This window comes from Austrofundulus limnaeus, unplaced genomic scaffold, assembly GCF_001266775.1.
Source record: "Austrofundulus limnaeus strain Quisiro unplaced genomic scaffold, Austrofundulus_limnaeus-1.0 Scaffold9, whole genome shotgun sequence".
Taxonomy (NCBI): domain Eukaryota; kingdom Metazoa; phylum Chordata; class Actinopteri; order Cyprinodontiformes; family Rivulidae; genus Austrofundulus; species Austrofundulus limnaeus.
Window position 1 is genome coordinate 2,148,577 of NW_013952411.1, and position 11,666 is coordinate 2,160,242.

At 40.5% G+C, this 11,666-nt stretch overlaps 1 protein-coding gene across 5 annotated transcripts in view; it reads left to right on the plus strand.

Annotated features, from left to right (window-relative positions):
• The window catches only part of csrnp3 (cysteine-serine-rich nuclear protein 3), a 21,276-nt gene extending 10,063 nt beyond the window's left edge, over nucleotides 1-11,213 (plus strand). For 3 of the 5 annotated variants that reach the window (XM_014001485.1, XM_014001488.1, XM_014001483.1), the window contains 4 exons: nucleotides 6,204-6,372; nucleotides 7,982-8,241; nucleotides 9,081-9,377; nucleotides 9,477-11,213. In XM_014001485.1, coding sequence (XP_013856939.1) covers nucleotides 6,222-6,372; nucleotides 7,982-8,241; nucleotides 9,081-9,377; nucleotides 9,477-10,595 — 1,827 coding nt within the window. In that variant the 5' untranslated portion in view covers nucleotides 6,204-6,221 and the 3' untranslated portion in view covers nucleotides 10,596-11,213. Of the gene's footprint in view, nucleotides 1-2,282; nucleotides 2,708-6,203; nucleotides 6,373-7,981; nucleotides 8,242-9,080; nucleotides 9,378-9,476 lie in introns of all 5 variants that reach the window. The other 2 variants (XM_014001486.1, XM_014001487.1) reach the window with 1 other exon arrangement.
• The last annotated feature ends 453 nt before the right edge of the window (nucleotides 11,214-11,666 follow it).

Below are 11,666 nucleotides of genomic sequence, written 5' to 3' on the forward strand. Positions count from 1 at the left end.
GTGTGTGTGTGTGTGATTCTAAAGAAAATGATAAGAGGAATGAAGAGTATGAAAAATATGTATATTTTTACTTTATCATAGGACAAAGTCATAATAGACATATAATTAGAATTTTTTTAAATTAGGTTAAAAGTATATTTCTGATTATTTAAGGTGAGCTTCTACAATGAACAGTTAATATCTTACCTGTTGTAGATAGCTCTTTGAATGCTCTGATGCCATTTTACAATGTCACTTTCAAAAATTTAATCATGTGAATCCTTATTTTATAAACCTTTACATTGCCTTCCAATACACAGTTATTCAAAAAAACATTATGATCATTGTGGAGCACAGACTAGCCATTAGCTCATCTGTTGTGCTAGAAATAAAACCTGTTTCTTCAAATTTAGACCTTTTTAAAGAGCTAACTACAACTGTGCATAAAAAATTCACAACAAAAGAAAAACACTTCTACTAGATAAAATGAAACACAATAAATACAACTGGCAGGAATCGCTGTTGCTCACCGTCATGTCTTTATGACTAATACATTGGCACTGAATCTTTTTAACTAGAGAGAGAAACATTAGCTGTAAAATGATAATGAAAGTGGAACAATGATCATTTATTTCTAAACAGTTTGAGCTATTCACCAGCCAGACAGTATAGAAAATACAGAATATGATTTTTGTAACAGTATAAAAACGTAAATGCACAATATGTTTTATTATTTTGACTTTATATGACCACTGATTTACATCAAGGTTTTCATGTGTTAATGTCAGCTTTTCCCGCTGCTTTTGTGTTGAACTGCTTACTTGTTCCATGGTCATTTTGATTTTKATGCTGTAAGCTTTAAGGGCTCAGCGAGCTCTGTCAGAGTACAGCTTGTACTCTTCCTCTGGCTTTCTGTGTGCAAACCGCATATCAGAACCATTGCATTGGTCACAAATAAACTTTTAACTCTTAAATCCCTTTTTCTAACTGATTTTACAAGTGTACTGTATGAAAGTACCGTACACCTCCAATGCTTCCTTTTAGTGTAAAAATCATTTTTAAACAAAAGCATTATGAAATAATGACATGAATTTAAAAATAATTTGCAAATTGATGCCAAAGTGTAGGAAAGCTTACTGCAGGAAGCTGAGTTTGAAGTGTATGATGCTCTTTAGTGGCACTTGATGTTATTTCTAATGTGACTCACCAGCTCAGTGACGTTGACAGGATTACAAGACAGAGGTGGTTTGCAGAAGAAGAAGTGCACTGCTGTGAAGCTGAAGTTGTGTGAGGGCTCAGGAGAGAAAACAGAAAAGATTGCTTTATTAAAGGAACACTACAAACCCACTTATGAAAATATGCAGGTAAAGATCACATCGTCTTTAGAACTATAAAACAGGATCTTGCGAAATAAAAAAATGAATTCTGCTTTTTATATTTAAAACTGGAGTATATTGAATTAAACACTTTTATTCTTTACATTTGAAAGTGAGCTCTTTCTTTGTGCTAACACATTGCCATTTGTTTGGAATGAGTGTAATACTGCATTAGCTCTCAAAGAGTTGAGCTTAAAGCTGTCTTAAGAGAGGAAGTGCCGGACCTTTTATGTTGACATATGATCCTGCTGAGTGTAAGAACGGGATCATGGCTCTTTGACTGCACAAGCTGAGGCCCCTTTAACTCTTCTGCAGCACAGCTTCCTGGCATAGGAAGCATCAGGAGTGCACGCAGTTCAGCGCAGACAAATCATATTTCCTGAGGTAGTTTACTGTATGTTGATGATTTGCTTCAACTCTGGCCAGCATCCTCATGTAAAACTTTCACCGTGCAACCGTTTGCATTAAGATGACGTCTGTCAGTTTCATAACATTTCCTCAAGGATGAAAGTGTTTTGTGTTTAATTTGAAACAGACAGGATTTTTTTTTTGTATTATTTATTTCATTCAGATGCTGTAGGGGCTTTTTTTTGTGTGTGTGTGCTTTCAGTCCCCCACCCACCACCTCCTCTGTGTTCTTGGCATCACATTTCTCCATTTTTTTCCTTTGCCCCCAAACTCACCCTTTTCCACCCGTTTTTCCCCTCCTCTTCTGTGAATTTCTACTACAATCCCTCGCCCCATTTTCCCACTGCCTTGCATCTCCCACACACCTCTCCTCATCAGCCTCTTCAACATTTTGTCTTTCGAGCCCCCCCGTACCCCCTCCCTCGTCCTTGCCGCCCTCCCCTCCCTCCTCATGTTGGTAAAAATATCTGCAGACAGCAGTAGCAGAAGCACGCCTGACTCCCTCTCTCTCTCCCTCAGACATCCCACCCATGTGATCTCACAGGCTGCCTCTGCTCTGCTCTGCTCCAGTCAGGCTCCTGCCTTTCAGCCGGCTGCAGCTAATGAGCCTTTGTGTGGCCAAAGATAGCAAGAGAAGGAGAGTGCAACACAGTGACAGAGAGGGAGTTCAAGTGAGAAAGACTTGTCGTCTTGCAACAATAAAGCATATGTTACAGACAGTGCGGGCAGAGCTGGAAAATTACCCGTCTCCCCTCACCGTCCTCCTGCATGCTGCTGTCTCATGGCTGCGGAGCTCACGGGTCGCTGCAAGTCAGTGGACTGAAACAAGAATGAGAATCTCTTCATTCATCATGTTTCACCTGCTTTGAACGGCCACATTTGTGACTGTGAATGCGCTGCTGTTAGAAGAGGTGAAAGGAGTCACACTCTGCCAGTGGATACAGGTCAGTTGTTCCTGGGAGGGTTAGCACACACACACACACTCACACACACACACACACACACAAGTGTAATGTGATCACAGGAGGATTGATGTGTCATGACTCGCTCCAGATGCCTTAGGCTTGTTGGCATCACTTGGGATGGACATTTTTGAACCKTTCATGCTCAGTTTGTTGTGATAGTTGGAACTTTGTGCATAACGAGCTGATTATCATTGTGTTTGTGTGTCACCGCACTGTGAATGTTGTTCTTAAGGCATAAGAAGTTGGTGTCTGTAACTACTGTGTGTGCACACAGTAGGCAAACACAGGGAGGGGCTTTCCAAGCTCGCTCTATGCTGCATTATTTTCTCTGGGATTTTCTCCGTTTTACATCAGTGCGTGCGCTGCCCAGCCACGATTAGTGGAAAGGCAACAGCGAAGACAAAGAAAGGGCTGTGGGAGAGGAGCAACGATCTGTTTTTAATTTAACCCTTGATGAAAATGGTTCACCCCAGATTACCCACAGCTCTGTGGTTTATGATGTCATGCCCGTTCGGCAACAATGTTTGAACTTTTCATTCAGGCACAACAGAATGCAGATGAAGCTTGTTATTTGAGGAAAAAACGAATGTTTGAACAGAATTTCCTCCAACATCAGTGTTTTATTGTTTCGAGCCCCCATGCACAGCATGTAACACTGGAAGCTCGGCCATATGGGGAAGCACTATTTGTGAGAGTACATTAGAATCTCCATGGAAACCACTTTTGATATGAAAGCCTAGTGCAGCATCAGCTAAGGGCTAGGCATACGAATATGCTTCCAACAATGGGATCTAATTAGGGCCCTGACTGGGAAATGGACAAAAATTGCACAGGTCATCTCATCTCTGGTGGAAATTTCCACTTATGCTCAACAATGAATGAAGTGCGTCGTGAACAAAATTMATTTTTCATGTGAGATCAGCAGCTTCTGTTAGTTTAATTGTTAAATCTCACAAAATAGAATTATCTAAAGCACTCCTTTAGTCAGTCTAATTTCCATCATGCTCGTTCAACAAGGGAAAATGAGATTTATTTTCTTGTCTGCCATAAAAGGCAGCTTCCTTCACTTAACATATAGCTGTTTCATATTAGAGCTATTATAAAAAAAWTTTTAGATAAGAAATGTACTCTGACCGACTTCCATCTCTTTTCCTCCACATTAAAGATGTTTCACATTCCTTAGTTGTAGGTAAAGCTGTTGACTCTGGAACTTCTCCAAATGCTGTCTGTGCCATGTGACTGCGCTGAACAAGCACAGCCTCCAGGGAACAATGACCCTCTTGCTGGCAGCGCAAGTCCTCTCTGGGTTGTGCGTGTCTCTCTCCAGCAGCATTTGCATCTCTAATGACTTGATAGTGTAGCCCGGATGAAATGCAGAAGCTGTCTGTGAATGAAACTCCCCCACAAGCTGCTCTGGCAGATAGACAGCGTGGGACTGGCTGAAGACGCACGCTGTCTCTACCAATTCCAGGTTCTGAGAGAAAAATCAGTGAAGGAGAAGATGCCGGTCGTTGCAATCCTCACTGTGCCACTGCAGCACGGTTATGTATACAAATTTCATTTTAATGTGACACGATGCTCTAAATATTTTCTGCAAAATCAGAGAACACAAGATGCTCAGTTTAGTAGATTAAATAGTTGTATTTTCCACAAAATTAAACTAATCCTTTAATATAGTCTATTAAATGCTGAACAATGTCAGGAAATTTTTTTGAAAGGATGAAAAGCAGAAATCCAAATGATCTACTGTCTGATGGCTGCAGTGTTTTATTATAAGACCCAGATTCACAGTAATAGTAATTAGTTTTAGTGTGTTTGACTGATGAGTCCRTTCTTGTTTACTTGTCTAATTGCATCATCAGTCAGGAGAGTTAATGGACTAAATTGCACTTGACATTGATGTTGTTTGTTCTAAAACGTACTGCACGATGTGCAAAACCACAAACATTTCACGGGAAACAAGRTAGGAGTGAATTTTACTGTGATATCAATCAATGTGTGGGTTTCAGCACATCACAAGCACAAATGGGATTCCACAAATATATTTGATGATCAGATGAGCTCCCAGTTAGACTTGTGATAATAACAAATTTTACTGGACGATAAATYTTCTTTAATTATCRCAATAGACAATAATGTTGTTTGGAGATTATTTAAMGCTAATATAATGATTGCCCCTCCACTTACGGAAGTTTTTGAATTTTGTGTCAAACAACAAAGATTAGGAAAATGACTTGGAACAGAGAATGGGAAAACAACTGTTTATATCTTCCTCTGGCTTCATAAAACTGGAGTCACCCTCATGCCGCTTACCAAATTTAAGYAAGTTTATGAAATTTTGTAAAGTTACGGACTGACCGGGAACAGAATTTATTGAAACAACACACAACAGCTACTGAAGCTGTTACATATGTAGCTACCCACCTCTGTCCAATTCAGCACAATTTATTCGTATGCCTTTTCCTCTGACTTCACAAAATAATTGAGGTCACCCGCATGCTGCTTACGAATTTTACGTAGTGTAAAAAATAAATAAATAAATCTGCAAACCCAAAGTTGCCCTGAGAGTATCCTGAGGCATTGCAAGCTAAAGGAAGACACCAGAAAACTGAAGACGCCCTTCGAAGTACCTGGCAAACATCTGACACCAGAGCTCACTCCTCCATATGCAAAGRRGYAGAAAAGAGAGAGAKACACAAAGAAAACAAACARGCAAATGAAAATWATCGACCTCATTTTAATTTACCGACATCATTAGAATTTATTGTACGACTGATTTATTGCGTATCGCAATAGGACTACTCCTGGTACTCTAAATACCCATCATTGATTTACATGGAGTGTTGAGTGTTCTGATGAGAGATGATAATGTGGGTTTATAGCAACTGTCCTTGCAATTGTTAACAGAAAAAAAAATGTAACTGAATGTTACAAGGGTTGTTACTAATTTTAGAGTGTGTGTAAAGTTTTGCTGAACCATGTCACTCTACAACCCCTGAAATATTTGCTGTTACTTGATGACAGTGGTAGATCCGCTTATTCACTTGGATAGCTACATGTAGTTTAGCATAAATCCTAATAATAGAATCTAGTATTGTAGATAATTGGTATTATTCCACTAAAGTTAATCCTGATGGGTTGCAGACCAGATATATTGGTCCAGACTTTCTTTTTTTCTTGAACCTCTCAATCACACTCAGTGGAATGAACTTCCTGTGTGGCAGATGCAGTTTGTAATTACCAGCTTTATTGTTCCCTCTCTGCTCCTTTGTGCCAAGGTGATCAATGGCCCAGGGAACGCTGGGAAGCTGGGACAGCGGCAAGAACGTGTGTGTCTGTGTGTGTGKGGGAGAGAGAGTGGCAGTGATGGTTGGGGACGTCTGGGTCGGCGGCTAATTGTGTGATGGAGATGATGGGGGTCCTAAACTGGATATTAAATAATGCGTGTCCCCTTTTTGCTGTGGTTCGATTTCAGGTGCAGGTGCGGCAGGCCATGAGTGGAATACTGAAGAGAAAATTTGAGGAGGTGGAAGCCTCCTCCTCCCCGTGCTCTTCCGTGCGGGAGTCTGATGATGAGGTCTCCTGCAGTGARAGTGGGGATAGCAGCGACAGCGTTAACCCCTCTGCCTCAAATCCTTTCACCCGTGAGTGTCTGGTTCCTAGTTTCACTTTGGCAAAAATCATTTCACATAAAGATCAAGCTGATAGATCAAAATATTTTCTAATATAAAAAAGGAAGGATTCTCAGATTTCATTCCTTACCATTATTACAAATTGCAACTCAAACAAAATAAATCTGCATGTCTGCTGATAAGGGGGCATCATATGAATTTAAAACTGGTTGTGCATTAGAGAGAAAAGGAGACTGGTGCTGTGATAAAASGGGCAGCAAACACAGGCAGCTCCCCTCATTAGCAGCAGCAACAACGCTCAGGTCAACCAGATGAATGAGCTGATGTCAAGCTATGTGTGTAACACTGCTGCTACTGTACACGTACTGTAGAACAGTAAAGCCCAGCTGTGTACAAACATACTGTATAAATCCAGATTTGGATCAAATAGCACGATTTAAAAGAACATTTTAATATAGAAATAAAAAGTAGTATAATTTCGAATAGTGGGGGTTTGCAATTTTTTTACTGCTGTTGCTAAGRAATGGTTTAAAACTTAATAAAAAATATTATAATTAATGTTTTAGTCAGTAGCGTTTCTGTTTTACAACTACAAAAAAAACTCTTTCAAGCAATCTCAAATGATACTATCAAATTTCCTTTGTTTTATAAGCTCCTTCATTTGTGCTTAATTCATTTCAAAGGTTGAATATGCATTTTTTTCTGGGCTTAGATCAGTTGAGATGTATAAAATTGAAAATTCACTGAAAAGCTGCAAATGTCGATGTTGGTTTAGTAGATTCTGGTCACAGCTGAGATCTGAAGGAGCTCCGCTTTCTTTGTGTTTCACAAGTATTTGAGTGGCAGAGGAATTCCACTGTAATTCAAAGCTTTATTTAACTGGACAGTAGAAATGCAGACTCTGTCAAGGTTATATCAATTACAAAAGATGGGTGCAGGTTTTAAAGATAGTCGTGTTTCACATTTGAATTAAGAGCTGAAACTGAACATGAATAAAAAAACATTGGTTCTGCATTTCTTTGTATTAGAAAAACACATGTCAGTGATGTGCTACTCAAACAGCATAAGAGGGAAGTCATATATAGCAACATGTTTGTTTGTTTGCATTTGCACATTCATGGAACATTTTTCTTTTTTTTTGACTGTGATGAAAACCTTCCTGATTATTTGACTCAGTATGACAACTCAGTTTCTCCGGTAAGGATTATTGTCCTTAAAACATCGGGTAAAGAGCTGTTGAAACCAGATGGCTTCTATTTGTCCTTTCTGGTGTGTGTGGTGTGTATGTAAAAGGAGCGGCGTATGAACACTGGGAATGCTGCTGTTCTTTGCACCTCCCCCTTGTTGAGCTTTTCTTAAAAAGACACACAGGGGAGTTGCTTGGCAAGCAGAAAGGCTGAAGAATCTGTGTGGAAGTTCAAGAAACATGCTGTAAGGTGTTCTATTATGTTTAGGAACAAGTACACAAAGCAGTGACGTTTTGTATTCACCACTGTGATTTGAAGATTGTAGCTTCGTTTTTTTCTAATTGTCATAAAACACTYGACCTAAAATGTGAAATATCTGCCCTGTACCACCTTTTGTATTAACATTTTTTTAACAATCCAATTTTTCTTTGCAGCTGACTCAATACTGAAGCGGGAGAAGCGTCTGCGTGCGAGGAGGGTTCATTTTGAGAATGTGACAGTGTACTACTTCTGCCGGCGGCAGGGCTTCACCAGCGTACCCAGCCAGGGGGGCAGCACCCTGGGCATGTCCAACAGGCACAGCTGGGTCAGACAGTACTCTCTGGGTGAGTTTGCCTTGGAGCAGGAGAGGATCCACAGAGATATGCTCAGAGACCACTTGAAGGAGGAGAAACTTAACTCAATCAAACTCAAGGTAAGAAGGTATTTTTTTAMACTTTTCTTTGGACAAAACATTATTAAAAACAGCTCAGAAAAACAACATTTTAAAAGCATTTTTAGGACACATATTAGAATACAATTTGTTGGGTTTTTGGTCTAATAAAATCTTGGCTTAATATATTTTATCACTGGGTTCACCTCCTTTCATCCAACCATCAGATGCCATGAATCTTTAGGAAATCTATTGGAGATGGCATAAATGACTCTCTGAAGGGATCTTGAGGAGCCGTTTGTTTCATTGAACCATTTAAATGAGCTGTTCAGTTTTAAACTAGTTACATCATCACGTTACGTGGGTGGAACCATGGGTTTTGTCAAGAGGAAACCCCTCCCCCTTTCCCCCGATCTGCTGTACTCCACCGCTCTGCCTGTTTTTCCTGAAAAAAAGTGAAGCCGGAGCAATTGTCTTTGTGGTTAAACATGAAAAAAATACAGATATTAGGATGAATAAAAAAAACTACAAACAGTTCAATACTGCCAAAACTTGGTTCCTGTTGTTCATTGTAAGGAGCCGTTTAAAAGATTTGGATAATAACGTCTATAAAATCTATGCTAAACAAAGCTACAACGTCTTAAGGTACACAGATTTAATAGAGTTCATAATTACCACAAAAATAAATCCACAGTACTATTTTGCTCTATATGTCTGTATACATGCAAAGCACAGGAAAGTCCGTACTGCATGACATGTATGGTTTATTGCTTTTAAAAGTCTAATTACTCAGCTTTCAGAGCATTTGTTTTATTTCTAGACTCAGTTGCAACCAAAGTTTGTTTTTGAACATCTCAATGTTCTCCCACCCTGTTTTTCAGCTGACCAATAACGGCACCGTGGAGTCAGAGGAGGCCGACACGCTCACAGCAGAGGACATCTCAGACGATGACATTGATCTGGACAACACAGAGGTAGACGAGTACTTCTTCTTGCAGCCTCTTACCACGAAAAAGCGTCGAGCGCTGTTGCGCACCTCGGGGGTGAAGAAGATCGATGTCGAGGAGAAACACGAGCTTCGGGCCATTCGCATGTCCAGGGAGGACTGTGGCTGCGACTGCAGGGTTTTCTGTGACCCTGAGACCTGTGCTTGCAGCATTGCAGGGATAAAGTGTCAGGTACATCCCATTATGCTTCTAGCTTGTGAACAGAAAATAAAAACAGTATATACTGTATGTTAAACATGCATCACGTGGTGAATGATGTGCTTCTCTCAGGTGGATCGAATGTCATTTCCATGCGGCTGCACTAAAGAAGGTTGCAGCAATTCAACTGGAAGAGTGGAGTTTAATCCCATCCGTGTGCGGACCCATTTCCTGCACACCATCATGAAGCTGGAGCTGGAGAAGAGTCGCGAGCAGCAGCAGACGGCCTCGGCCAACAGTTACTGTGGCAACACTAATGACTCAGGAAGCGGAAACCCTTTCGCAGAGGCGCAGCACCGGTTGGAGTACTCGCTGACCAGCTCCGTCCCTCAGACGACCAGCATGCACCTCCCCGCTGCAGATGAGATGGAGGAGCCGCTGGATGATGATGACGAGGAGGAAGATGACGACGACGAAGAGGAGAATGAAGAGGACGAGGAAGACGAGGAGGACAGTAGCAGCATTTGCAGTGGGCTGTCTGACTCCAGCACACAGAGCTTGGCTAACAGCGACTCGGAGGATGAGGATGCAGAGAAGTGTGAGAATTTTGAGGACGACCTGACAACCCCAGCGGTTTCTCACACTGAAGTGGTGCCATTGTCCTCTGTGATGTGTTACAGCGATGGTTCTGTGGGACACGATAACCACATTAATGGAAACCCTTACTTGATGAGCTCTTCTCCGGCTGAGTACTATCAGCTGGGGAGCTCCAGCGCAGACTTGAACGGCCAGACCAGTCAACCCAGTGAATCCTACAGGGAAGCCTTAGCATTTCAAGATCCAATCAATACGACCAATGGAAACGTGGTGCAGGGACCGTTCAGCCTGTCTGCAGAGCAGTACCCAGGCTACTCAAATCAGACAGAGGAGCAGTACTCAGCCAATCACCAGTTTACTCTGAATGGTGGTGCTCCTGCCGCCCCTTTGACCTGCTACACGCCTGACCAGAACAACAAGGTTTTGTCCAAGGCGGGGTTCGTGGAGCAGCCCGAGAACCAAAACGACACACAGTTTCAGAACTACCTTAACAATAACAGTCAAAGCTCCTACAGCAATCACAGTGCATGTATGACAGCCGAGCAGCAGCCACAGGAGTCAAGCGCAAATGGACATTCTGACCTGACCTTACTAGCAAACAATACAAAGAACCTTCCTTTACCAGACCATTGCCCCGAGGTCACAGCCATTTAAAGGGCTCCACCTTATAGTGTTCTTTCATGATTATGTCTTCACTTGAAGTTGTATTTCTAGAAAACACCATTGCCTTTTTCCCCACCCAATTTCCTGACCTTAAAGTTGAAAGCAATTTACAGAGTAATACTACATTTTCATCTAGAACCATGAAGCCATAGGGTTTGCGATGGAAACAGATTTGAGGAACTGCTTACTAGTGCAGTTTTCTCCATTACAATTGTTGTGCTCAACATCAACGAGCAGAAGGATAAGAAAAATAAGAACCCATTGTATTATTGTTATTTTTTTCATTGTATTTATGTTATACTGTGCAAAGTATTCTGTAACTTTTGGTGTAAAGTTCTCATTTAAAGCAGATGAACTGTAGATTGAACCTGTCTGCTGTACGTGTCAAATGCACACAAAAAGGCTTAACGTCAGTTTATTTATTGTAGTTGAAAAGTGCAAAGGTTTTGATTAAAATAATGCATGCAATTTTAGAAATCAGTGTTTGTGAAAAAATGTTTTATATATATATATATATAAATATATGAATTGCTGTACTCATAATGTACATTTTTCCTCTGTTTAAGTCTTAATTTAAAGTTTTTTTGAGTCTAAAAAGCATTAAAAAAGCTTTTAGGAGGAACAGATATGAAGCTTTTTGCACTTAAGGTACAGCAGGTAAAATAAGTATTGAACACGTCACCATTTTTCTCAGTAAATATATTACCAGAGGTGTTAATGACATGAAATTTTCACCACATGTCAGTAACCACCCAAGTGATCCATACATACAAAGAAATCAAACCATAAATGTCCAGAAATTAAGTTATTTGTAATAATGTGGAATGGCACAGGGAAAAAGTATTGAACACACTTACTGAAATTTATCTAATACTTTGTACAAAAGCCTTTGTTGGCAATGACAGCTTCAAGAGACAAAGACGAAACAACATATTTTTGGCACAAATGGAACCCCATATTGCTCAGGTGTGATTTTGGCCCATTCTTCCACAAACAGTCTGCAAATCTTGAAGGTTTCGTGGACCTCTTCTATGAACTCTGATCTTTAGTTCTTTCCATAGA